This window comes from Erinaceus europaeus, chromosome 15 (assembly GCF_950295315.1).
Source record: "Erinaceus europaeus chromosome 15, mEriEur2.1, whole genome shotgun sequence".
NCBI lineage: Eukaryota > Metazoa > Chordata > Mammalia > Eulipotyphla > Erinaceidae > Erinaceus > Erinaceus europaeus.
Genome location: NC_080176.1, coordinates 24548154 through 24575938, shown reverse-complemented (window position 1 = coordinate 24575938; position 27785 = coordinate 24548154). Strand labels below are relative to the sequence as shown.

The following is a 27785-nucleotide window of genomic DNA, read 5'->3' as shown; positions in this document are numbered from 1 at the left end:
TTATCCAGGTAGTATCTACACCAGATACTTCCCAGACCATGCCACCAGCAGCCCAGTTCTGTGACATTGGGCAGGTCGCCTCCACTTCCTCCAGCCTCAGGCTCTCTTATGCTCCCATCTGTCAAAGATCAAAGAAAGGACATGCCAGCTGGTCTGTGAGGTTCTCAAGAATTCAGTGATTCCCTGATGAAATTCGAAATGTTCCCATAAATCAGTTTCACCTCACAGCACGTCTTTGTTGTCAAGGAGGCCAAAGCTAACCCTCCTGGCTAGGTCTAGAACTGTCTCACCGCTCTGCTAGCTCCTCTGTTACAAAGAGCAAACTCCAGAGGCCTGGAACTCCATTTGCTCTGTTTGCTTGTGTGTTTCCAGAACTCAGTACTATGCCTGGCCCATGGATCTGCTCTGTGAGCTTGTGCATAGAGGGCAGACGTAAGGCACGCGCGCGCGCGCGCGCGCGCGCGCGCGCGCGCACACACACACACACACACACACACACACAGGCTCATGATGGCCTGGGCATCATGGAACCCCAGGCTTGAAGAGAAGCAAACCCTGCCTATGCTGGTCACAAGAGGTGAGTGACCAGCAGCTCTGGGCCACAGAAACAGGCTCTGAGCCAGACCCTCCTGACTGTAGAGCCAGGTTCACCCCATGGAATGCTGTGGTCTGGCTGGGTAGCTGTCAATGGACACCTGTCGGTGGACACCTGGAAATTCTAGCCTGGCCAGTCCTTAGAGTCCCATTAGGACTCTTCGGGACCAGGAAGTGGCACAGACGCGGGTGGCCCAGGCCCCGTGAGTCAGGACCAGTTGGCCACTGTGAGTCACCCCAACTCATCTGCCAGCTCAGGTCTCTGGGTGAGGGTAGGCTGGGATTATGGGGCTTTACCTCTAGGCCCCACCCACATGTACACTGCCCTGGTCAAATATAGGAACTGGGGACTCTGATTAGCTCCTCTGTTTCTTAGAAACCTGGCACTCATGCATCACTGAGAATATTCTCTCATTGATTGAGCACCTGTCTGCCTGAGCTGGGTTCACACACAGATTACTGATAACTACTTTTTAAAAAATATTTATTTATTTTCCCTTTTGTTGCCCTTGATTTTTAAAAATATTTACTTATTTATTCCTTTTTGTTGCCCTTGTTGTTTTATTGTTGTAGTTATTATTGTTGTTATTGATGTTGTCATTGTTGGATAGGACAGAGAGAAATGGAAAGAGAAGGGGAAGACAGAGAGGGAGAGAGAAAGATAGACACTTGCAGACCTGCTTCACTGACTGTGAAGCTTCTCCCCTGCAGGTGGGGAGCCGGGGACTTGAACTAGGATCCTTATGCCGGTCCTTGTGCTTTGCGCCACATGCGCTTAACCCGCTGTGCTACCACCCGACTTCTGCCCTTGATGCTTTTTATTGTTGCTGTAGTTATTGTTGTTATTGATATTGTTGTCGTTGTTGGATAGGACAGAGAGAAATGGATAGAGGAGAGGAAGACAGAGAGGGAGAGAGAAAGATAGACACCTGCAGACCTGCTTCAATGCCTATGAAGCGACTTCCCTGCAGGTGGGGAACCAGGGGCTCAAACCAGAATTCCTACGCTGGTCCTTGTGCTTTGTGCCACATGCAGTTACCCTGCTGTACTACCGCCTGACCCCCTTGATAACTACTTCTAAATCCTATGTGACTGGCTTTATCAGCCCCAAACTGGGGCTCTCAGAAGCTGAGAGGTTTGCCCAAGACAGGGAAATGATCCAAGTATAAGCTGGAACTCACATCATGAAGCCCACCTTCTTGAGCACAGCCAAGAAAGCGCAGGGAGGATGCACTCCTGGCAGACTTTACCTTGGTGTGCTCAATCCTGTATTCATTTGCATTCAGGTCGATGGACCCAAGCAACAGCTCTGAGGCCTTTTTGTTGTCTACAAAGCCCTGAGGAATCACATTGGGGTTCAGTACCTGGTACCTGGTGGGAGGAAGAGGATCATAGTCATCCTGGTGCCCTGGCTGGCAGCCCGAGACCTGTGAGAGTTTTGGGGCCAGGTACCCATGGCAGGCAGAGGCATGGGATGGCCTGTTGAGAGTGGATGTTGGTATGGGTCAGAGCTCAGGGAGAAGGCTTCCAAAGCTTTCCTTTCGTTAAAATTGTGAGCAGGAGAAAGAGCATGTCCCAGGCAGAGGGAGAAGCACTGCTTTTCCTGACCTGTCCTGTGGGTCAAGTTCTTTACAGTTAGAGCCTCTAGAGGGTAGTTCACAATGATCTCTATTACCCCTCACTGCCAGTTCTAGCAAGAAGGGAGGGGAGAGAAGTGAAATAATGCTTGAGACAGGGGTCTAAGTCCGAATGCCCTGAGACAAAGCTTCAAGAACAAGTGGTTTCTTTGGTGTTGAAGTTGAAAAGTGGGGCAGGGAACCCAGTAAAAGGCATGTTACTGAACCAGCTATCACACTGGGCAACCAGGATTCATTCTTCCAGGGACACTGGGAATAGTAGTAGCACACAGGAACAGCTCCCACAGGCTCACAGGCACCAATTGTGAGGTCCTTCTCCGGCCCACATTCTTATCCCATGGGGGGGCTTGAACTCAGTCAGAGTGGGAACATTTTAAACCATAGAAATCAGCAGGCACTGCAAACTAAGGCTGCTGCTTTTCCTTCTCCCCTGCTTTTTAAGTTCATAGGGCCTGTTGTAAACCATGTACCAGCACAGGGCCAGCTGTCTGAGAGACTGTTAAGAGCCAGAATAGTGAGACGGAGGCATTTGCATGCCAACTGTTGTTAGTCATATAGTCTGAGGGCTGAGGGAGTATGGATTCCTGATACTTTGGGATGGCCAGGTAGCAAAGCAGGCTCCAGCAGCAGGGACAGCCCTCCCATCAAGAAATGTAGGTGTTGCTATTGGTGGGCTGCTCAATGTGTCTGCAATGGCCCTGGTGAGGCAGTCTCCATACTGCACCCACAGCGCCTGCCACCACAGGACCACACTCATCAGCAGTCAGCTCTGGAAATGGAGACTTCTCACCTCAGTGTCAGTAAGTCATCACTCACCTCTGTTTGAACTCTCGGTACTGCAGCCTATTTGGGAAGCCCCTCCTACAAATATGGATGCCTTCTAGGACTCCATTACAAGCCAGCTGGTGCATGATCAGGTGGGCATCCACCATACCTGCCAAGAGGGAGGGCACAGGAAGGCAGTGCCACTACCCTGCACTGTGACAAGTCTCCTTGACACTAAAGGAGGCTGTACCGGGCATCCATGTCATCAATCCTGGGATCATCAATCTCTTCCCATCACTGCCCAGCAGGTCCCAAGTCCTCCACCAGACAATCAAGTCCCGAAGGCTCTCCTGAGTGTGACTTCTAGCTGGGTAGCACCTGCTCTGCTTTACAAAGCATCTAGAAAGCGCTTTAGGGGCAGTTTATTACCATGGAATCTTCCAGTGCCCTGTCTTGCCCCCCAGTCATTCCTGGTGATCAAATGTGGATTTAATTTGGAGCAAACACTTAAACCTTCCCAATCCTATACACTTTCATCTGGGAGGCACGTTCCTATGATGTACCTGACTGCTTGAACTCATTGGGGACAATACAGTGGACAAATAGGGGGCAGTGCTGTGCAGGGTGGTCATCAGCTTGTTCAGCTGCTCCTGTGGATGGAAGAAAAAGAGTGAGTTAGGCTTGGTACAGGTGCTATCAGGTAACCAGGCTCAGGAAAGAGATCTATTTAGGATCTACTAGACTGAATTCAAGCATAGTCTCTCCTGCACACCAGCCTCTTTGCAGATGTTCACTAGCCTCAGCTGGCAAGCGGCTGCCATGCTAAATAGAAGTGAACATTTGCATTATTGTAGCACGTCCTCTGGGTAGCACTGTTCCTGCTGCTCCAGACACATGCCAGAGTGACATGGTTCACAGAAAGGGAGCCCCCTCTTGACTGAGTGCTGGTTCACTGTAGAGTCTCAAGCATTAGAAGAAACTATAGTGCCTGTGTAGACTAAGCCCTTCCTGGGCTTAGTCTGACTTCCTACTGGGAGGGCCCCTCTTCTTCTTGGACACTGCTAGTGAAGAGGCTGCTCTGATTAGGACAGTGGCACCTTGGGAAGTGTGGAAATCTTGCTTCAAGCAACTTCTGTCCATTGGCTATCCTTCTCCACTTTGGAATGTTTCTAATTGACCTAATTTGGTGGAAATTGTCACCAAACCAGAAGATTTGCCAAGAAAATCTCCAGCACAAGCCTTTAGGTAATGAGGTGCCTGAATACTGTTCACTTGCTAGGTCGCACACCTTTCTTCTTCATGATTGAAGTCCAAGATTCAAGCCCTGACACCACATCAGAGCACCACTGCACAGGGGAAGCTCCATGGATGGTGGAGCAGTGCTGTGGCTTCTCTCCTACTCTCCCTCTCCCTCCCCCTTCTTCCCTCCCCCCCTCTGTTTTTCTACCTGGTAAAAAAGGAATGAAAAGTCAGCCTTGTTGAAAAACAAAATCAGAAGAGAAAATACAAGTAGAACCTGAACTGGAATTGGTGTATTGCACCAAAGTAAAAGACTCTGGGGTAGGTGGGGGGAAGGGAGAATACAGGTCCAAAAAGGATGACAGAGGACCTAGTGGGGGTTGTATTGTTATATGGAAAACTGGGAGATGTTATGCATGTAGAAACTACTGTATTTACTGTTGAATGTAAAACATTAATTCCCCAATAAAGAAATTAAAAAAAAAAAAAAAAGAAAAGTCAGCCTGAGAGGGGGGGAATTGCATATGTGGAGAGATGAGAAAAAAAAAAAAACTTGCACACTGATAGTCTGATTTGTTCTGTTGGGTAAGTCCCAACACCCTCTGGGATTCAGCCTGTGGATGTGATTGGACTGGTCCATCTCAGGCTCTTGTCTGTCCCCTGGGCATGTGGTTCTTTGACCCTTCAGAAGTATATAAGCTCCTCAGAGGATGAACTCACCCTCATGCTGGCTGTGAGGGGGCAGCCAGACAACCCTGTCACTGAGAGAGTGTCACTGGTGGCCTCGGGGGCAGCCCAACTTACCCTGTAGAAGTTGGAGACTGTCATGAAGGAGGAACTTCTTTTCTGCTTCTTGCCGCCAGCTGGGGAGGATAGACAAACACAGGCAGGCAGCCCCCATAAGTGCACTGTGTCAAGGGACATGCCTTCTCTGGCTTAACAAGGGCTTCAGGAGGACTAGATAGAAAGAGATGGGGCCTCCCATCGGGAAACAACCAGCTGCCAAAGGGTGGGCAAAGAACAGACAGGGCCTGATTATTGAGAGGCGTGTCTTGCTCCCCGCTTAGCCCTTTGTGATCTCGGGCTGGCTCAGGGGACACACAGTGCCCATTGCCTGGGGTCAGGGAGAGCCCACAAGCCACCTAAGGAGAGCATGTTGGTGATGACAAAGTCTTTGAGCCCAGGGACATCTTCAGGTCTTGCCAGATGGGTGGCAGTCGTGATAGGTAATGTTCACCCATGTATGTTTCCCTGTGGGTCTCATGAGCTCCGTGGAGTAAGAGGCAGGGCTGGGCTTGGTATTCAGACAGAGGGGAGCAGGATATTAGCACAGTTTCCTCCACCTAAATGTGAAGTGGGCCCAGGGATAGAACCTTCCAGAATCCATCTCCAACCCTCTTTTGCATGGATATCCCACATGGCCTACCTCAAGCAACTTGTCATTAGTTAAGTACTTGATTGAACAACAGCTAAACAGGACAGTTTTGTTTCCACTTTAGGACATTATCACAGTGAGACTGATGTAACTAGGGGTCACTTGTACCTGGAGCCTCCTCTTCTTTGAAGAGAAGGGCGAGGATTGCCAGGCTTGATTTCTGGAACAAGCCCACCACTGTTTCATTTAGAGGGTCTTTGTTCTTCTCCAGCCAACCTGTGATATTGTAACCCACCTGGAGGCGAACAAAGAGCAGTGGTCAGCCTGGCAGTCATGGGCTGGCCTTCAAAAATCATGGCCATCTGGACTGTTTAATTAATTAATTAATTAATTAATATATTAATGATAGCAGGGTTATTAGTGGGGGCTTGGTGCCTCCACAATGAATCTACCACTTTTCATGGCCTTTTTTTTTTTCTTTTCTTAAGATACAGATAGAAATTGAGAGAGAACGGGGAGACAGAGAAGCAGAGAGAAACCTGCAGCCCTGCTTCACTGTTCATGAAGCTTTCCCTCTGCAGGGGGGGAACTGGGGCTTGAACCCAGGTCATTACCCATGGTAACCTGTCCCATTAACTGGGTGCTCCATTGCCCAGTCCTCTCTTCTTCTTCTTCTTCTTCTTCTTCTTCTTCTTCTTCTTCTTCTTCTCCTTCTCCTTCTCCTTCTCCTTCTCCTTCTCCTTCTCCTTCTCCTTCTCCTTCTCCTTCTCCTTCTCCTTCTCCTTCTTCTTCTTCTTCTTTTGCCTCCAGGGTTATTGCTGGAATCCACTCCTGGAGACCATTTTTCCCATTTTGTTGCCCTTATTATTGTTATTATTGTTGTTGTCATTGCTGCTGTTGTTGTTGGATAGGACAGAGAGAAATCAAAAGAGGAGGGGAAGACAGAGAGGAGAGAAAGACAGACACCTGCAGACCAGCTTCACCGCCCATGAAGTGACCCCCCGCTGCAAGTGGGGAGCTGGTGCTCGAACTGGGATCCTTACACCGGTCTTTGTGCTTCACGCCATGTGTGCTTAACCCCACTGTGCTACCACCTGGCCCCCCCTCCTCTCCCTTCTCTGTACTTAATCACATAGTATATATATATATATATATATATATATATATATATATATTTTTTTTAACCAGAGCACTCTTCAGCTATGGCTTATGGTGGTGCAGGGGGATTGAACCTTGGACTTTGGAGCCTCAGGCATGAGAGCCTGTTTGCATAACCAGTATGCTATCTACCCTCTTCCCAACACAGTACATATTGTTGATCAGGCATGAGAGCCTGTTTGCATAACCATTATGCTATCTACCCTCCGCCCAACACAGTACATATTGTTGATCAGGGCTGTTTGCCAAAACACTCCCTCTGGGGTGTCTACTCGCAGATTACTAGATTTTGGGAGAGCCTTATCCTGCCCCACACAGGCACCATGACCTGGGACCAGTGACTTGCCTTCTCTCTGCCTTCATGTTCCCATCTGTGAAATGGTCATATTAGATCACCTCACAGCAGCCACAGTGGGTGCTGCTGACCCCGTTTTGCAGAGAGGATGTTAGAGGTCAGACCAACTGAGGTTGGCAGGGCCTCCCTGCAGGCCCCAGTGAGCGCCCCGCCCCCTCCCTCACCCCTCCTTGGAGAAGCGGGTCACCTTTTCCATAAGGTCCATGCAGACCTCGGTCGAGCCCAAAGTCTATGAAGACCCACTTGATGCCCTCTTGCTTGTACTCCTCCTGCTCTAGCACAAACATGTGGTGGTTGTAGAACTGCTGCAGCTTCTCATTGGTGAAGTTGATGCACAACTGCTCGAAGCTGTTGAACTGTGATGGGGTGGATAGGCAGACAGACAGAGGCATTTTAGCCAGACGCAGTGGGACCATCTGGCTGTCTTGGGACCCTGCCTCACCATCGACGGTGAGGGCCACTTCTCTTCCTCTGGGCTGCCTGGGCACAGGGCTTCTGGAGCACTGACCCCAGACTGGAAGGAAGCCCAGGAAATCAGACTCCTATCCTTGTGGGAGGACCCACTTTCCTCCCAGGTGTGGAAACCACATGGGACACCTGATGGGTCTGGCCCACTGTGTGCCCATTCTCCTCAGCCTTTTCTGTAGGATGGGGGGGTTTGTTTTGTTGCCACTAGGATTTTGTCAGAGCTCTGCTTCTGCAGGATTCTACTGTTCCTGGTGGACTTTTTTTCTTCCAGAGAGAGGTTTAGAGACAGGGAGAGAGAGGAGAGACTCCACACCATTGCCCCACTGCTCAAGAAGCTTTCCTGTTACATGGGACTCCTTTGGTCTCGAACCTGGGTCCTCACACACGGCAAAGTGTACACTCTATAGGGTGAGCTGTCTCCTTTTTTTTTTTTTATTTTTAAACCAGAGACTTTCTTTGAATAAAACCTCACACTGGGGGTGGGCAGTGGTGCACTGGGTTAAACACATATAGTACAAAGTTCAAGGACCCACCCAAGGATCCAGGTTTGAACCTCCAGCTCCCCACCTGCAAAGGGGAAGCTTCATAAGCAGTGAAGTAGGTCTGCAGGTGTCTCTCTGCGTCCCTCTTTATCTCCCCCCTCTCAATTTCTCTCTGTCCTATTAATAAAATGAAATGAAAAATGTCCAGGATTAGTGAATTTGTAGTGCCAGCACCAAGCCCCAGTGATAACCCTGGAGAAAAAGGAAGAAAGAAAGAAAGAAAGAAAGAAAGAAAGAGAGAAAGAAAACAACCAAAAAACCAAAAACATGACAACCCCAGAGCATCTGCTCAGAATCTTACAAGGCCAGAATGATCAGTGTCCCCAGTATGGAACAAGGAGGGGGTACATGACTTGAAGGTGCAAGAACTCAAACCCCATTTGTCTGCTGTTGCTCAGTCTTCCCTGGGGATAATCACTCCCACCCCTGCTAATCATGAAGGGCTGCCCTGACCCCAGAGAGCAGTTTGAAAGCCCTAAGGCTTCTTTTACCTGTAAAATGAAATGATTCCAATGCAATCAGTAGCCAAATTAGTCTGAAAGGAATTGAGCTAAGTTGTCTTAAAAAAAAAAATCCAGGGGTCAGGTGGTAGCACAGCAGGTTACGCGCACATGGCATGAAGTTCAAGGACCAGCGTAAGGATCCCGGTTTGAGCCCCTGGCTCCCCACCTGCAGGAGGATTGCTTCATAAGCAGTGAAGCAGGTCTGCAGGTGTCTGTCTTCCCTTCCTCTTTCAATTTCTCTCTGTCCTACCCAACAACAACAGCAATAACAACAACAATAATAACAACAACAAAACAATAAAACAACAAGAGCAACAAAAGGGAAAAATAGCCTCCAGGAGCAGTGGATTTGTGGTGCAGGCACTGAGCCCCAGCAATAACCCTGGAAACAAAACAAAGAAACAAAAAAACTCTATCAAGCAGGGGTAGATAGCATAATGGTTATACAAACAGACTCTCATGCCTGAGGCTGCAAAGTCCCTTGTTCAATCCTCCCACCCTCACTGTAAACCAGAGCTGAGCAGTGCTCTGGGAGAAAAAAAAATCCATCTGTGGCTAATAAAAATCTTAGAATAATAGGAGAGTGGAGGCAAAACAGATCTTGGAGATTGCCTCTTCCTTGTTCTGTTCAGAGAGGAGAAAAGCAGTCTCAGAGAAGGCCAATCACTTTCCTAATGCCACATAGTATACTGGTGATCAAGCTAAGTCCAGAACTAGGCCTCCGGACTCTCCATCACTGCTGCTTCCAGTCAAAGGCAAACTCCTTCTGGATCACAATTGTTATGTAAAGAAATCCAAGGCTTGTTTTTGAGGGTAAGAAGTAGAAGGCCACCAGTGTCATAAGTCAGCGTCTTCTTTTTTTTTAAAATCTGATTTGTAATGTTGGCCAATTTCCGTGATGTAAATGCAGCTCATCCATATATCAAGCTGGTGACAACTGATATCTATAAATCTATATCCATCTCCTTGACTGATTCTGTCAGTCATCTTTATTGTTCTCTCTGTTTCCTTTGCATTCAATTAATTAATTAATTATTATTATTATTTAATTTTTTAAATTTGTTATTGGATAGAGACAGAGAGAAATTGAGAGAGAAGGGGGAGATAGAGAGGAAGAGAGACAGAGAGATGCCTGAAGACCTGCTTCACCTGAAGCCTGTGAAGTGACACCCTGCAAGTGGGGAGCCGGGGGCTCGAACCGGGATCCTAACCAGTCCTTGTGCTTTGTGCCACGTGCACTAACCTGCTGTGCTACCACCTGACTCCCCATTTTACTTATTTATTAATGAGAGAGAAAGAAAACACCAGAGCACTACTCTGATACATGTGATGCCAGATCAAGACTGGGAACCCTGTGCTCTTATGTCCAGCACTAACCATTGTGCCACTTTCTGGGCCTCTTTCATTGCCACTAGGACTATTGTTAGGGCTTGGTGCCTGCATGCAGATCTACCACTCCTGGCAGCCATTCCCCCCCCCCCTTTCCTTTTCCCTTTTACTTCATAAGACAGAGTGAAGTTAAGGGAGAGAGAGAGAGAGAGAGAGACCTGCAGCACTGCTTCAACGTTCATGAAGCTTCTCCCATGCAGGTAGGGACTGGGGACTTGAACCCAGGTCTTTGTGTATGGTAACATGTGTGCTCAACCTGGTGCTCTACTGCCTGCCCCCCCCCTTAATACTTAAAAATTTATTTTTGAGGGGAAGGTTCTAGGTGAACCCAGGGCCTAGTGTATGTGTATACTACCTCTGCATGGCCTCCCTGGGCCAGCTTTCTCATTCTTTACTTCAGAAAAAGAGAGGGGGGAGAGCAGGAGAGATACACCACAGACCATGCCATCATCCATGGAGCTCCCCCAGTGCCACCCTTGCTGTTGCCATGTGACAATGAAGTTGGAAACCAGGACTTCAAACACAGCAAGGCATAAGCTGTCTCCCAGACCTCAGTCATCTCTCAGGACATGGAAATGGGACTTTTTGGGGTCCAGAAATCAGAGTCCCAGGTGCCAGTGGAGACTGGCCTGCCCTGGGTCGAAGACAAGAAACAAGCAGCCACACCTCAAAGATCTCGAAGCCTGCGATGCCTAGCACGCTGATGAAGAACTGCCTCTGCATCTTGGTGTCCAGGGTCTTATTGATGTGGACCACCAGCCACTTGAACATCTTGTTGTAGACGGCCTTGCCCAGGGCCCTGATAGTGTTGTTGCACTGCTCCACGTTCTGATCCTTTTGCACAAACTCTTTGCTCACTTTGACCCGGGGCCTGGTGATGCCCTTCTGGAGCTCCCCGGAATTGAAACCCATGAGATGGGTGACTTTGTCGGCCACTGTTCAAGGTGGAAGACAAACCAAAAAGCAGATGAGTGAGCGGAAGGCTGCACCAGGCCCCAGAGAAACCCAGAACCTGTCACTGTGCTCAGGGGAGGGGACCTCATTTCACAAAAGAGAGAAGAGGGACCAGAGATGACTTCCACACCTGCTCACAGCTTAGAGCAGCATAGAGAAGCCAGAGCCCTGCCTCTGACTCTCCATCTTTCTGGAAATAGCCACAATTGGATACCCAGGGAGCATCCTTGGTCTGCAGTCCCTGCTTAAGATGGCTCTGTCTCTGGAATGCGCATGAAAGCCTGGGCCGCCTCCCTGGAGTGAACCCAGTCGGGCTTCACCAGTCGGGCTTCACCTACCCTCTGTGGTGTCCTCCTCAGCTTGCTCCTCTTGGGGCTTCTGCTTGAACTTCATGTTGCCAAAGTGCACGATGCCCCCAGTCAGCTTGTACGCCAATCTTCTCCTCGGTGCTAAAACCCAGTATGTCAAAGGTGACCTGCAGGGCCCAGGGAGGAGAGAGACAAGGGACGTCTGGCTTCATGCCCTGCACAACAGAAGCCACCCCTGCCACCGCAGGGTGGTGCCGTGGGGACACTAGACGTCACACACCCTGAGCAGGAAGTGGGCCACTTTCTGAACCCAGGTCAGGTATTCCACAAAGAGTCATGCTGAATAATAATAATAATAATAATAATAATAATGATGATGATGATGATGATGACAGTTATTATTACACTAGGGCCTCATGCACTCTACTGCTCCGAGGATGATTTTTTTTCTCATTCTTTTTATTTCAGAGACAGAGAAAAAGAGAAGGAGTTTTCCCTGGTGCTATGGTGCTTTCCTATGACCCCAAGGTTTTGCACATGGTAAGGTTTCTGTCCTTCTGGGTAAGCTCTCTCCCTGTCCTATTTATTTTAACTTTAGAAAATATTTTATGAGCTAGTGAGAGCAGAGCAGAACATCAGTCTAACATACCAGTGGCTGAGCCCAGGGCCTCATTCATGTAAAGTCTGCTTTCTGCCCTCTATTTTTCTGAAAGAAGCAGCCTAGTGCATATCTTTGTTCTGGCGATGAGGTGTCAGGTCACATATGAAGCTTCATGCATGCCACCTTCCTGTAGTAGTCACTTTTCTTTATGAAACTAACCTTCTGCAGAATGGGATTGTGGGTGATCACAAAGATACACCAGAACATTGTGGCAATGTTTGGCCCAGTAAGTGATGAGAATGAGAAGTATTATCATTAGCACCACTATTATTATCTGCTTTATTATTACCACTACTATTAGTCTCATTAAGGCTTCATTCTAAGTATTGGTAGGGAGGAGCAGGAAAGGCAAAAGTGGTTCAAGAATCAAATCTCTTATCAAAGAATAGAGAGAGAGGGCCTGGGACTTAAGCACATAAGTCACATATGTGCTCAACATCATAGAGAAAGAGGACAATGAGTGGGTCAGTGCAGCAGAGCTACACTGTAAATAGATATGAATAGATGGCCCCTGAGTTCCTGTGGAATCCTAGTCCCATGCTGCAGAGAGACTCTGCTTGCTTGGATAGACCACGATAAATACCAACTACAAACCCGCTTCACAGGCCCAGAAATGCCCAGGGAAGATAAGGTTTGCCCCCCGCTCCCCACTGCCCCCACAGCTCTGCCTGGCATCAGCCCCCCAGCGTTCCACCTGGATGCTCCCTGTTTCCCAGCACTCACATCGGTGATCTGCAGCTCCTCCCCGTCGTCCATGTTCTCCACCATGGTGATGCCCTGGCTCACCCAGAAGTAGTCCTTGGGGTTGGGGACCAGCAGCAGACTCTCTGCTGAGAGCAGGAAAACTGGTCAGTAGCTTGAGGACATTGTTCTCTTCTCTCTTTTATTTATTTAATTTTTTAATTGTTGTAGACGACCCGAACTGTCCCTGCGGCTCCGGACAGACTATGACCCACATAGTCAACGACTGCCACCTTTCCAGATTCAAAGGAGGTCTCGAAACTTTACATCAGGCTCAACCTGACGCTGTTGACTGGCTACGGAAGAAGGGCAAACGCTAGAAGAATTGTTGTAGTTATTATTGTTGTCCTTGTTGTTGGATAGGACAGAGAGAAATGGAGAGAGGAGAGGAAGACAGAGGGAAGGAGAGAAAGATAAGCACTTGCAGGCCTGCTTCACCGCCTGTGAAGTGATTTCCCTGCAGGTGGGGAGCTGGGGGCTCGAACCGGAATCCTTACACTGGTCTTGCATTTTGTGCTACCTGCGCTTAACCTGCTGCGTTACCTCCTGACTCCCCCTTTTATTTTTATTGTTTGTTATTTTATTTTATTTTACTGGGGGTTAATGAATAACAGCTCATTTGTCTATACATGTGTATGGTTTCTCAATTCTGCATAATAGACACCTGCTAAGCTCTTGACCCCCATCAAGGACCCCAAGCCCCCTCTCCCTCCAGCCCTCAGAGTCCCTTGCTTTGTGTGGTACACCACGTCCAGTCTGAGTTTCACTCTGTATTCTCCCTTTCTGACTCTGTCTCCCAAGTTCCACCCACACATGCAGTCATTCAGTACTCATCCCTCTCTTCCTGACTCATCCCACTCAGCATTTCCCCTTCAGGTTTCAGTGGCTGTCCTGGGCCAGGAATGATGGTGGGCATCATGGGGCGGGGGGGGGGGTGCAGAGCTGAAGGGGACATTCCCTGCCCCTGGGGACCACTGTTGTGTGGATGGGATGAGCAACTTTGGGCCAGTCCCCTGTTAGTGACCAGTCTACATGATTCTCCACAAGGGGGCTCCTGCAGAGCCACAGGGATGCACTCTGTCCTCCTGCCCCCCACAGGAAACCCTCCAGTGCCCAAAAGAGAAGAAGAGCCTGTCAAGGGGCAGACAGATAGACAAAGAAATCTTTACTGATAAGTTCAGGCTTCTTGTTGGAGAGAATCTGGTAGAAAATGTGGTAGCCCCCCTCTGCCGTCTGCTGTGAGATGACCCGGGATTTCTCTAAGAAATCTGGGGAGGAGGGAGGAAGGGGGCAGTCAGCAGAAACACTGTGAGGACAGGCCTCTTTTGCCTAGGAAGCAGGGTCCATGAAGGCAGGGCCCCCTCTCCATAGAGCCCTGCACAGCCAGTGAGGGAGTCATGTAGCTGCTGGGGTGGTCCCCCAGAGCCCCTGGCCTCCTGGGGTGGGACAGGCTGTGTACAGAAGGTGGAAGGGCCCCCACCTCTGCTGCTGTTTGGAATGGTGAACACTTTTGGAAGCAAGACCCTCATTTTCACTTTTCACAGGCCCCTCACTTTGCAGCTGGTCCTGCCCAGAGAAACTCTCCCAAAGGGACGTGACTCACAGCTCTCGATGTCAGCTCCAGCCAGCTTGCCTGTGGTTCCAAAGTGGATTCAGATGAACTTGCCCTGAGCAGGGAGGGGACAGGAGGAGTGTGGCAGGGAGTGACATGTGGCCCAGACTTGGCTGAGATCACTTATCAACAGCACCCCAGGACTCTAAGGGGGCTGCTGGAAGGACGAGGGTCATACAGAAGATGCTGTACATAGAGCCCTGGAGTCCCATGCAGATGGACAGTGAAGGAGGTAAACAGGACTGAGAGCGAAAGCTCTGGTCTGTGGAGGTAGCCTTAGTTTGAGGTGTTGGGGGAGCTGTCAGCAGGAGGGGCTGGAGCCCTCTGGAATTCTGCTCAGGACCAAATATGGTGGGTCTTTGGCCAGCAGATGTGGGAAGCCCTCTCCTGCCTGACACAGCCCTGCTCCCTAACCTCTGGCAGCATTGGGGCCAAACGCTCCTGGTCATCAGTCTGGTCCTCACTGGGCCCTCCCACCTTCGTGCCCTCACCCAGACTCTGCCCCACCCTCTTTCTCTTGTGAGAGTCCTTGAGCTCAGGCACTGGGAGACCCCAGCAGGAGACTGGAGAGTCCTTCCTGGGTGGCACCCAGGTCACACTGAGCTTCTTCCATGGCTCTGAAATCCACAAGGTCCTAGGAACAGCACCTCATGAAATGGCATACAGCCTTGGCAAATCAATAACTCAACCCATCACCAGCTCCCCAGTCTCTGCCTTCAAGCTGCAACTGTCTCTGCTGGCCAGCGAGACCCTGATTGACATGGCCTTAACGGCCATGCGTCACCTTGTCCCATTGGTGTCATGGAATCAACCCTGCCCCCTTCACCTGGAGTGGGTGACCCCATCTGACCCAGACCCCAGAGGGCACCAGGCCACACTCACAAAGCGAGAGGAGCTGTTTTCCCGAAAGCCTCCAGCACAGGGTTGGCCTGGATGATTTGATCCTCCAGAGACCCCTGACCCAGAGAGGAGAAGGGTGAATGGTCTGGGGCCAGTTGCCCTAACCCCCAGTGCTTGCAAACCACAGTGGCTTCTGTGCCTGGGAACTAGAAAGTGACAGTGTTGGGGAACAGGGACACCATGGCTAGATGGGGTTCTGGGGGGAGGGTCACAGCCTGACTCACCCCTGTAGCTCCCCATCAGGAGGGGCATGTGCAGAGCTGCTGCACTCCCCCAGTCTCTCCTGATCCTCTTGTAAAAGTCTCTTTTCTCCTTGTGATGTTTACAGTTGCTGCTGACCAGCCAATGCCCTTCGACCCCAACGTCAGTGGAGGAAGAGTCCCCTGCCAAGCACCACTGGCCCTGCCACCTGCAAATCTGAGATGGTCTCAGGCTGGGGCAGCAGAGTTCACCCTGAGGTAAGAGACCCAGCTCAGTGACCCTGTGGGAACCACCCAAATCACTTTTTTTCTGGACCCGATCCCTCAAGTAGCTGTGAGGGTCATGGTCCCATGAGCCCTGTCTGCCTGCCCGAAGATGGTGGGTGGGAGTGGCTGGCCCTGAAACTGCCCACCTCCCTAACTTCTTGTCCGTCGTGGACTGTTTGCCAGTGCCTCCAATGTTGGCAAAGTACTGGATGACCTTCTTGGTGTTCTCAGTCTTGCCAGCACCAGATTCTCCACTAGGGGGTGGAAACAAGAGGGCAAGTGAGGCAGGCAGAGGGGGCTGGCCCCAGAGAACACAGCCAGGGAAGATGTGGGTGGAGGCCCACATCTGGACAGAGTGGTGAGATGGGGTTGGGAACTAGGGTCTCAGTTTAGCAGGTGCAGCCTGGCTTGTTCTGCAGAGCCCTCTCCCCCACCCGCTGATGTCCATTGAGTCCCAACAGTGAGTTCTTTTTTTCAGAGCTGGGCCCTGGCACATGTGTGACTCTACCACTCCTAGTCTTTTCGTTCTATTTATTTCTGACAGAGACCGAGGGGGAGAGGGAAGAGATACCACAGCACCAGAGCTTCCTACAGAGGCAAGGCGCTCTCAGGTAGTGCCGGGGCTCAAAGACACCTCCCCTCAAGGCTCTGTTGGGTGAGTTATCCCCTCCACCCCTAGTGGATTCTAAGAAGGCTTAGTCACTCCTGAAAGACACTGGGCTAATTAATTAGATGGGTATCGACTGAGAGACAGAAGGGACACTTACGTGATTAGCATGGACTGATTCTCACGATCTATGTGAAGAACACAGCAGCAGGAAGAGGTGATTAGGAAACACTTAGACCCAAGCTCTCTGGCATCCCCCTGGCCCGACGGTCTGCATGTCCCCACACTCTACCCAGCTCGCAGGGCATGTGCGGCAGCCAGCCAGCCCAGGCTGAGGACACAGGGCCTGTGGCCAGCACCCACCTGCTCAGAAAGGGTGTTGGCTGAGACAGCCCTACCCCAACCACGAAGCCACCCAGCTGTAAGCAACAGAGTGAGACTTTGGGTAAACAGAATTCACTCCTGGAGGCCCCGTGTGGGACAGCGCAGGTCACACATGGGACAATTAAGTGTTGGCCAGCATCTGGGCAAATCACTTGGTGTCCCATACCTTGTGGAGCTTGAATGAGAGGGCGCAAGGCAGGCAGGGGCTGAGCAAGTGGGAGGCAGCAGCACTGCAACCCAGCATACCCCAAAAGGCTCTTGCAGCTGCTCAGCATGTAGCAAAGACCTCAGCCTTGACGTGGGGGGCAAGACAGGGGCTGGGGAGTGAGGTGTGGATGCCCTCATGTACCCATGAGCACATCGTGGTAGGCATTGTCAGAGATGGAGAAGAGGTGGGGCGGCATCTTTGTGCACTTGCCTTTGTACATGTTGGCCACACGCCACATAGATGGGCAACCATCTGTAGGGGTTGATGGTCACGCAGAATAGGCTGGAGTAGGTCTGCAGGGAGGGAACAGAGAGGGCTAGCCAGACTTGCCTCCAGGGGTCCCCTGCCCTCAGCCCCTGCCTGTCACAGGGTGGACTGACTTGAGGTCACTGCTACTAAGCTGTTCCTTGGGGGGCCTGATCAGGGAGCAAGACCACCCCCTTCTCTCGGCTGCTCCTTTTGGCTGCATTGCTTGACTGCTAGTGCCATATGAGCAATGGGCAGCTAACAGAGATTCCAAGGGACTGGGAGATAGCTCACCAGGTAGAGCACATGCTTTGCTGAGCTTGAGACCCTGGCACCACAGAGGAGCACCATGAACATCCCAGGGGGAGCTCAATGCATGGTGGAGCAATGCTGTGGTGTTTATCCTCATACTGTCTCTCTCTCTCTCTCTTTCTCTCTCTCTCTCTCTTTCTCTCTCTCTCTCTTCCTCCTCCTCCTCCTTCTCCTCCTCCTCCTCAACTTTCAGGCCAGGCGGTGGTGCATCGGGTTAAAGTGCCCATATTACCTTCTCAACTTTCTCTCAAAAATAAGAGAATGAAAAGCTGGGCCAAGAGGCTTCTTGACAGTATGTGCATATGAAGACCCCAGGTTCAGTCCCCAGCACCTGTATAAGAATAATATCCCCTGCAACTTGGGAGCTGGTAGGTAAAGCACTGGACGCTCAAGCATGAGGTCCTGAGTCCAATCCTTGGCATCAGATGTGCCAGAGTGAAGCTCTGGTTCTCTCTCTCTCTCTCCCTACCTTTCTCCCATTTATAAATAAATAAATACCCCATAAGCACAGTGTGAGTTTCCTGGCCTTCCTTTCTTTCCTCCCTTTTTTCCATGTATTTTGATAGAGACAGAGAAATTAAGGGGGGAGACAAAATAGAGATAGATAGATAGATACCTGCAGCACTGCTTCACCACTCATGAAGCTTCCCCCTACAGGTGGGGACTGGTGGCTTGAACCTGGGTCCTTGTGCACTGTAGCATGTGCGCTGTACCAGATGCACCACCGCCAGCCTGCCACCCCTCCTACCACCCCTAGATTTCTGCCATGGGCTTTTGATAAAATACAAATCCAGAGATCAGTTATTATGTCTGCACACACCCTGCCTTGTCTTCTAAGATAAGAGTCTCTTGTAACACTGTCTCACAGCTTGCTTTTCTCAGTAATCTACCCAGGAGGTTTCCCACAGGGGATTTTCCACAGGGGGGGTTTCCACAGGGGTTCACAGAGAGATTTCTGGGGTGTTCTCGCAGCCACTTGGACCTCCCTGTGTGGCCACTGTTCTCCCTGCTGTCGAGGCAGCTGGGTTGGAGTTACTCTTGGGAAGGAACTCCAGCTTCTCTTTTCACCCCAAAGCAATTTTGTTAGGAAATCAACCCATTTTAAGAATCAGTGAAGTGAGAAGTACCGAAGCTGCTAGTGAGGTGAGGTGAGGGTGCTGCAATGCAAGGACCCACTGTGAACAAGGTGATAGAGTCGGAAGCTTTTCTTTCTTTGACTTCCCTGAACCCTTGGGCTAGTCCTGCACCCTGCCTCCTCCCAGGGGCTGGCGGCTAGGCCTGCACTTCCCACACTTCCCTAACCCTTACACCCTGCAGATGCCTGTGGCTGTGGGTCCCTACAGACAGTCCCAGCTAAGCTGCTTCGACCTTGTGAAGATGGGCTTTGTGATGGGCTGTGCTGTGGGCATGGCGGCCGGCGCACTCTTTGGCACCTTTTCTTGTCTAAGGATCGGAATGCAGGGTTGGGAGCTGATGGGCGGCATCCGGAAAACCATGATGCAGAGTGGAGGCACCTTTGGCACATTCGTGGCCATCGGGGTGGGCATCAGATGTTAATCAGGGCAATTGTTGCCTGCTATATCTACCCCCCCATAAGTCTCCAACCATGTACTATAATAAAACAAATCTTTGAGTACAAAAAAAAAAAAAAAAGAATCAGTGAAGTAGCAAAATAAATGGCCTGAAGGAGAATGGATGGGGACAAGAAATCAATGGTTCCCACCCACCGTTCCAGATGTTCCTTGCCTGCCCCCAGCATCCCTTCTATGAGCTTATTTTCTCCTATTTCCTTTCTTTCCTCCTTTTCTCTTTTCTTTCTTTCTTTCTTTCTTTTTTTTTTTTAGAGAAGAGAGGTGAGACAGAGAGAGGAGAGGCAACACAGCACCACCCTACCACTCATGAATCTCCCTCAGTGCCATGCACGTTGCTCCCAAATGGTGCCAAGGCTCAAACCCAGAGCGTCAGGCTTGGTACGGTGCTCACTCTACTGGACGAGACTTCTCCAGGTCATAGACCTGTTACAAACTCAGTGATTTATGTTTAGAGGAGAGAGGGAGAGAAAGGACCAGATTACTGCTCAGCTCTGACATGTGCTGATGCTAGGGATAGAACTTGGGGTCTCTGTGGCTCCAGGAATGCAAGCTAGCTTCTCGGTCCCCCACATGGGCCTTTTTACAATCTCAACTTCTCTTTCTTTCTTTCTCTCTCTTTTAAAAAATATATTTTCTTTTAATGAAAGAGATACTGAAACAAATGCAGAGAGTGCAGAGCACTGCTCAGCTCTGGCTTATGTTGGGGATTGAACCTGGAACTTTGGAGCCTCAGGCATGAGAGTCTTTGTGCATCACCATCATGTTGTCTTCCTCACTCTACAGTTTCAACTTTCACACCTTCTGCTTTGGTCCAAGTGGGAATCAATATCCCTTTCCAGGGAGTCGGGCGGTAGCGCAGCAGGTTAAGCGCAGGTGGCGCAAAGCACAAGGACTGGTGTAAGGATCCCGGTTCGAGCCCCCAGCTCCCCACCTGCAGGGGAGTTACTTCACAGGCAGTGAAACAAGTCTGCAGGTGTCTATCTTTCTGTCCCCCTCTCTGTCTTCCCTCCTCTCTCCATTTCTCTCTGTCCTCTCCAACAACAACATCAATAATAACTACAACAATAAAACAAGTGTGACAAAAGGGAATAAATACATAAATATTAAAAGGAGAAAAACTGAAAAAAATAAATTGCATTTAAAAAAGATATATATCCCTTTCCAAAACTCAGCTGCTCCTCGGCAGAAGTGCAACTTGCTGACTTTGTAAAAGGTAACTGATTAAAAATAAAGCAGTGCAAAGAAAGAGAACAAAGACAGAGAGGGACACCCCACAGAAAGAGACCAGAGTATGACGCAGTGTCTCATGCTGGGAAGCCAGCTGCTGAGTCACCCTCTCTCTCCTGTCCCACAGACAACAGCCCAGAGGCCAGCCGTGTTCCTAGTCAGAGTGGAAGGGAGATGCCCCTAGCAGATGGTGAAGGTGGGGGCAGAAGGAAGCAGTTTGGACATGGGGAACCCTTCAACCAGCATTTCAACAGAGGGACTTTAATTTCAAGGAGCCTCCCTGTCCCAGCCCCTCATGAGTACCCACAGGAGTGGGTGGGGAGCAGCTTAGCTGCAGCATAGCCCCAAGTGCCCCCAGAGGGTGGAAGGAAAGAAGGATGGATGAATGGCAATTGGATGGACAGGGAGGGACTTGTAATAAGTCCCTCTAACGTCACCATGAGAAAATGAGGTTCTGATTTGGAGAGTTGGCAGGGGTAGGGTCGAGAGGAAGACTTCCTGCCCATAGACTCAGTAAAAGGATTTCAGCTCAGTGCAGTGGTTCTGTCACCAAGATGCCCAAGGCTTGGGGGCAGAACTTCCACCAAAGTGCCAAAACCCATGGTCTCTGCGCCTGAGCCTGCCCACTGCCCTCAGGACCTAGCCCGGACACCCACATAGATCTGAATGTCTGTGTGTGTGGTGGGGGGTAATAGCACACTGGTGAGGAAACAGTATCCTCACAGAGCTAAGGCCATGTGACACTGGGGGCCATGTGACACGGGGAGCTACACTCTGTGACCTGAAAGCAGATGGAGTCTAATGGACCCAACTCCAGGCACAGTTGTGTCCTGTCATAAAACCAGTAATGGGGAGAGAGGGACTTCTATCTCTGCCCCAAGAACCTTCCTTCTGAAGTAGGGGTGACAGTGGCCTCCCAGGCTAGTTTCTGGGAGAGTTGCCTGGATTTGTAAAAATACCTTGGTAGTTGTCAAGTTTCCTCTCTGTGGTCCCGAGTATCTCTGGCCTGTGAATCCTCTCTCCTGCCCCCAGATTTGTTCTGGTAGCTGAGCAGAACTTGCTCTTTGATCCTGGGGACACTCTGCAGAGATGCAGCCCACTCTTCTTTTCCTGGAGAATTAAGATGGCTTCTAAATAGTCATGGACTTAAAAATAAAACAAATGCCTGCAGCCAGGGAAACAGATCAGCTGTAGAAATAGGACTTGCATTCTTGAGGCTCCTGGTTTGATCCCCAGAGTCACAAGTACAGGAGTGGTGCAATAGCTTCTCTTTCTTTCTTTCTTTCTTTCTTTCTTTCTTTCTTTCTTTCTTTCGCCACCAGGGTTATCACTGGGGCTCGGTGCCTGCACTACAAATCCACTGGTCCTGGAAGCCATTTTTCCATTTTGTTGCCTTTGTTGTTGTTGTCATTTTATTGTTGTTATTGCTGTTGTTGTTGCCGGATAGGGCAGAGAAAAATCCAGAGGGGAGGGGAAGATGGGGGGGGGAGACAGAGAGGGGGAGAGAAAGAGAGATACCTGCAGACCTGCTTCACCGCTTGTGAAGTGACCCCCCCCACAGGTGGGGAGCCAGAGGCTTGAACCGGGATCCTTACGCTGGTCCTTGCGCTTTGCACCATGTGCACTTAACCAACTGTGCTACCACCTGACCCCTTGGCTTCTCTTTCTTACAGATGACTTAAATGATAAAAATAAACCTTGAAATAAAGGGATAATAAAGACCTTGCTCTCATCAAACCACTGTGAAGGGTCAAATTGAAAGCAAACAAGAAGGGAGGAGGCTCAGTGAGAGAGCACAGGATTTGCCACTTAAGGGGCTGAGTTTGATCCCTGGCACTGCATGTGCCAGAGTGATACTCTGACTCTCTCTCTCTCTCTTTCTCTCGTTAATCAGTAAGTTTTTAAAGATGACAACAAAAGAAGATGTGTTAGGGTATGAATCATGTAGCAGTTAGAATCCAGAGCTCCCCCTTTGCACCCCAATTTCTTCATTTTCTCATGAAAACCGATCCAGCATCTGGGACCAAAGCTTATGATCCAGAAAGCAAGTTTCTTTGAGCTGTCCAGGATGCAAGGCTTAAGCACACACTGAGATTTCTGGGATTCTAAATAATTGATGGGCCCAATAAGCAGACCATTTGAAATCCTGAGAGTTCTGGAGACTCCACCCGGTAATGGTGACCACATCCTGGGCAAATCGAGCTGGCCTTTACCCGGAGTCCATTTCCGGCAGTCTCTAGACCCCTGAGCCACGCCCATGAGCAAACACTTCTTTTAGGAAAGGGGCCATTGCCTTTTCTTGCAGGAGCTGAGTGGGGCCAACTATTCTGTCCTGAACCTGCCTGGCAGACTGACCAGCACAGATGCTCACAGAAGTTCAGTGCTGCCCTTCAAATAGTGTTGAGCGGAGACCTACACCCAGCCCAGCCCTGGCTCCACTTTCAGCCCACCTGACACCGCAGTGCCCCACCCTCTGCCTGTGAGCTCCTCCCGAGAATTCAGGGGTGCAGGAGACCAGCCGGCGCTCAGGCTTATGTAGAAGAGTTCACATAGCTTGTCCAGCCTGTCCCAGGCCTGCCTCATCCCTCAGTTCTGGCGTTATGTGTACACAGGGCAACTGCTGATGAGGAGGGGGCCATTGGTAGAAGACAGATTTCTGCGTAGGAGCGCAGGAATTGTATGTCTGTGGTCCCAGGCTTGACGTCTGGCATATGCTAGAGCTGAGCAGTGCATTGGTCTCTCATAAAAATAAATTTAAGGGGGCCAAATGGTAGCATAGTGGGTTAAGCGCACACGGGGCAAAGTGCAAGGACTGGCATAAGGATCCCGGTTTGAGCCCCCGGTTTCCCACCTGCCAGGGAGTTACTTCACAAGTGGTGAAGCAGGTCTGCAGATGTCTGTCTTTCTCTCCCCCTCTCTGTCCTATCCAACAACAATGACAATAACAACAACAACAATGATAAACAAATGCAACAGGAGGGGAAAAATAGCCTCCAGGAACAGTGGATTCATAGTGCAGGCACAGAGCCCCAGCAATAACCCTGGAGACAAATAAATAAATAAATAAATAACTTTAAAATGTTTTTTGAAAAGTACATTTCTATCTAAAAACCAAACAAACAAAAAAAACAAGAACTCAGTAGCTTTTGTGGCCAGAGGTGGCAGAGTGGTAGTGGTAGAGCACAGGACTTGTTAAGTAGAAGTTTCTGGGGGGGCTGGGTAGTGGTGCACCCCATTAAGCAGATAGATACACTGAGATCACAGCTTAGCGCTGGCATGTGATGGTGCCAGGGATTGAAGTTGGGAAGTTGGGACCACTGGGACCTCAGGCCTGGTGTACTACTATTGTTTACCCCACCCTTGTAAATAAATAGATCTTTGAAAAAAGGAGAGAAGGTGGATCTTGCTAGACAGGATGCTTCATGACTCACAGATCCTTTAATAAAAGGAAATTAGAGGGAGTCAGGTGGTAGTGTAGTGGGTTAAGCACATGTGGCACGAAGTGCAAGGGCCGGCTTAAGGATCCTAGTTTGAGCCCCCAGCTCCCCACATGCAGGGGAGTCACTTCAGAGGCGGTGAAGCAGGTCTGCAGGTGTCTATCTTTCTCTCCCCTTCTCTATCTTCCCCTCCTATCTCCATTTCTCTCTGTCCTAACAACGATGATGTCAGTAGCAACAATGATAATAACTACAACAACAATAAAAAACAAGGGCAACAAAAGGGAAAATAAATAAACAAATATAAAAAATAAAGGAAATTAGATTATATTTTATGATTTTCTTTTTTTTTTCTTTTATGATTTTCAAAGCAATGATGAATCACGTCCAATAATGCAACAACTCACTGGACTATCCAGTGCAGAATCAAAGCTCAGAGAGGGAAGGTGACTTGCCCAGGGCCACATAGCTTGTGTGTCGTGGAGTCTGAACTTGAACCCAGCAGTTGTAACTCAGGCCCCCTTGAACCCAGCAGTTGTAACCCGCCCTGCCTCCTGGGCAGAGTGGCCACCTGCTCCCCCCCCACCCCAGCTCTGTCTGGCTCCTGAGGTACATCTTCACCTGGTTGGTGACAATCTTCACGGTGACCTGGTCACCCTGTTCAGACTGGATCTCACCGGCGACGAAGCCCTCCTTCTTGTCTTTGACCCAGCAGGATTTCTTGAGGGCTTGTTCATGGCTTCAATTCTCTCCTTTTCTGGAGGACCCAGGAAGGGAATGGGGTCCACATTGTTCCCACATTCTCCTTTGTACCCACCAGTCGTCTCGACTTGGCTGAGGAAAGAGCAGGAAGAGACTGAGGGCGGAAACCAGGTCTTCTCTGAATGCTGTGGGGAAAGTGAGGACAGGTGAGAAGTGTGTGTGTGTGTGGGGGGGGCTGGAGCCAACGGCCCAGGAGCCGGGACTGCAGCTTGGGTGACTCCATAGGACACCTGCAGCATTGCCTTACCTCTTGTGAAGCCTCCCCCTGCAGGTGGTCATAGGGATAGGGAACTTGAACCTGGGTTGTCAAACATGGTTAGTTTTTTTTTTTGGATAGGACAGAAAAGGGAGGGAATGACAGAGAGAGAGAGACACCTGTAGACCTGCTTCACCACTGGTGAAGTGACCCCCCCTGCAAGTGGAGAGCCAGGGGGCCTGAACCAGGATCCTTGCACTTCATACTATGTGAGCTTAATTCGGTGCGCCACTACCCAGCCCCCCTTCTTTTTGTTAACTTTATTTATTTACTGGATAGAGACAGCCAGAAATCAAGTGGGAAGGGGGAGATAGAGAGGGAGAGAGACACCTGCAGCCCTGCTTCACCACTTGCAAAGCGTGAGGACTGGGGGCTCGAACTCAGGTCCTTGTGCACTGTAATATGTGTGCTTAACCAGGTGTGCCACCACCTGAGCCTGCCCCCTTTTTTTTTTAACCACAGCACTGTTCAGCTCTGGCTTATGGTGGTGCAGGGGATTGAACCTAGAGCTTTGGAGCCTTAGGCATGAGAGTCCCTTTGTGTAACCATTAAGTAATCTACCCTCTGTCCCCCATTTTTTATTAGAGGCTTTGCTATGAACCAGGTGTATCACCCATCATCCGGCCTTAAATCTTATAAACTATATCAGGTCCTCTGTTAGATATTGTTGTTCAAATATATGATTACTACTGACCTGTGATTACTAATCAATCACAAACTGGCATTTTAATATTTTGATAGCTGTGTTTCAAAACATTGGTTTCCTTTGCAACCCTATATGGTTTACTTTGGGGGTTTAGAAATATCACTCTCAGCCAGGAGCCTCAGGCCTCACATGGGTGGCCAGTAGGAAGCCACTGCCTGAGCTCAATAGTTCTCTTTCCTAGAATGAGGCCGGCCTCAAAGGGGGAGAAACATGGAACTTGTGTGAGCAAAGACAGAAACCATGAGCTCTTCCAGCCATTCTGTTCCAGAGGCCAAGGGGAGAGAGCCTTTATTCTTATTGGAGCCCAGCTTCTCACCCTCAAAACAGGTGTGTTGCACCCAAAGTAAAAAATGACAGGTGAAAGGTGGGGATCTTGTGTTTCATGGGTCTTAGATCTCTTTGGCTGGCTGGGGATATTTGTGGTCTCACTGGACAAAAATGTTTTAAATTTAAGCACTAAAATGCATAGGATTACCAGGAACATCCTTGACATTAAAATACAATTAGGACCATGTGGTGAGGCATCCGTTTGAGTTCACACTTTATTATGCACAAGGATTTGGGTTTGAGCCCCTGCTCCCCACTTGCAGGGGCAAAGCTTCACAAGGTCTGCAGATCTCTCTCTCTCTTTTTCTCTCCCTCTATCTCTCTACCCCTCAATTTCTCTCTGTCCTATCCAGTAAAATAGAAGGAAAAAAAAAAGGAAAAAGTGGCCTCTGGTTTTACAGTGCTGGAACCAAGCCCCAGCAATAACCCTGGTGGGAAAAAAAATAGTGGTATTGGAGAGATATCTCACTGGGTAGGGCTTATGGCTCACCATGCATGCTGCTCAGATTCAAGCCCCAGTACCATGTAGGAGAAGCCATAGCACTGGGGGAAGCTCCAGTGCTGTGATTTCTTTCCCACTCTTCCTATGTCTCTGTTTTAGTCTCTCAGTCTCTCTCTCTCTCTGTCTAAATGAAACAGTGGCCAGGGATCAGTGAAAGCATAATGCATGAGATCTTGGCTCCACAAATTAACTAAATAAAAATAGTTACATATAATCAGCACCCTACTTAACATGCATGAGATGGTAGCACATGTGCTTCTTCGCCAAAGTATTAAATAATCCCATCGTAATAATCATGGTGGTTTTGAATCACTACAAGAATGAATCTCTGGGGCTATTTACAACAGTTGTAAAATGAGTTGAAAATGAGTCACAGAGTCACAGCTAACAGAGTGGAGAGGAAAGGGCCCATTTCAGTGAAAGGCAGCAAGAATCAAGGTGGAACTGCCCTTTCACAGAAGGACCTCCACTCAGGTGCAGAACTGCCTGACCCCGGTTCCTGGGGGTGGGCTAGGGAGGGGCGGCCCTAGACTGGGAGTCCTCCTTGGCGTTTGCTGAGCACTTGGGGCAGCCTTTATCCAGAGGGACTGGTTCTCACACAGTTCTGCCCCCAGTCATCTTGGGCAGCTCTGTAGCTGCCCCTCTCCCCTTCCCCCTTTCTGGGAGGTACACTAACTCCTTGGTCATCTGCCACCCCTGACGGTTCAACTGCACTGTCACTTTGCAACCTCATGGTCCCGGCTGTATGTGAGGCCAAGAGTCACATGAAGGGGAAGCATAGGCCTCAACAGAGCCCAATGAAAGTGCACTAGCTATGTCCTCGAAAAAAAAGCTGCTCACCTCTGAGCCTGGGCTCCTCTTTCCTAATCGGAAGAGAGGGTGAGAAGCCTTGCTCTGTTTATCCCAGTCAGGCTGTTAGTATTTTCTTCTGTCCCCAGTGGGGGCTTTGCTGTGAAGCATAAACTGAGTGGTCATGGCTGCTGTCTGTCCTTGGCCTGGTGGCCTGGGCACAGAGGCTCAGGACCAGAACAGTAGGTCCCAGCCCTCTCAGTGGCTTCTGGGCTTCCCTGTGTTCAATTCACTCCTGTTTCCCCAGACAATGGTTCTACCAGGCATCTCAGAGAACCAAGACCCACACAAACCCCCAAATAGAAAAAAAAAAAGTCAGGGGATCCTCAGAGAGAAGTGCTACCAGAAAGCCTTGTGGGAGGTTGGTGGTGTTGTGAAGCAGGACTGACTGGCTTGGGTTCAACCCTGACTGCTCTCGCCTCACTGTGGGAAGTTGTACAGACCCCATAGATCTGGGTCCCTTTGAGCAGTGGACAGGATGCTCACTCTGTGGCCTCTGGGGCTGGGGCGGACAGGTGCCCAGGTGATGCTCAGATGCTCGGGCTCCACTTCTCCTTGCTAATCTCTCGTCATCACACCCACTTTCCTTGGTGGGTGGAGGGGGTCCTGCCAGTTTTCCACAGCATTCCTCACCCCCACCTCCCCCATTTTCCATCTTCCCTGATGCCCCCAATGATATCCACCTGACACCACACTGGAAGA

At 49.9% G+C, this 27785-nt stretch overlaps 2 protein-coding genes across 2 annotated transcripts in view; one reads left to right on the top strand and one right to left on the bottom strand.

The window, feature by feature from the left end:
* LOC103125499 (myosin-16-like) overlaps positions 1–12731 on the bottom strand; it is a 74435-nt gene extending 61704 nt beyond the window's left edge. The window contains 13 exon segments of the mRNA XM_060172311.1: positions 1845–1965; positions 3048–3165; positions 3560–3601; positions 3604–3646; positions 5040–5098; positions 5779–5905; positions 7115–7139; positions 7288–7338; positions 7340–7479; positions 10692–10960; positions 11318–11409; positions 11411–11454; positions 12672–12731. Coding sequence (XP_060028294.1) covers positions 1845–1965; positions 3048–3165; positions 3560–3601; positions 3604–3646; positions 5040–5098; positions 5779–5905; positions 7115–7139; positions 7288–7338; positions 7340–7479; positions 10692–10960; positions 11318–11409; positions 11411–11454; positions 12672–12716 — 1176 coding nt within the window. The 5' untranslated portion in view covers positions 12717–12731.
* A 5989-nt stretch (positions 12732–18720) lies between these two features.
* Positions 18721–19047, top strand: LOC103125488 (reactive oxygen species modulator 1-like). The gene has a single exon (XM_060172295.1). The coding sequence runs from the start codon at positions 18743–18745 to the stop codon at positions 18980–18982; it is 240 nt and encodes a 79-aa protein (XP_060028278.1). The 5' UTR covers positions 18721–18742; the 3' UTR covers positions 18983–19047.
* Positions 19048–27785: the final 8738 nt, after the last annotated feature.

Bases quoted from the DNA above. Each gene is read 5' to 3' on its own strand.
- LOC103125488 (XM_060172295.1), top strand. From the start codon at position 18,743: ATGCCTGTGGCTGTGGGTCCCTACAGACAGTCCCAGCTAAGCTGCTTC.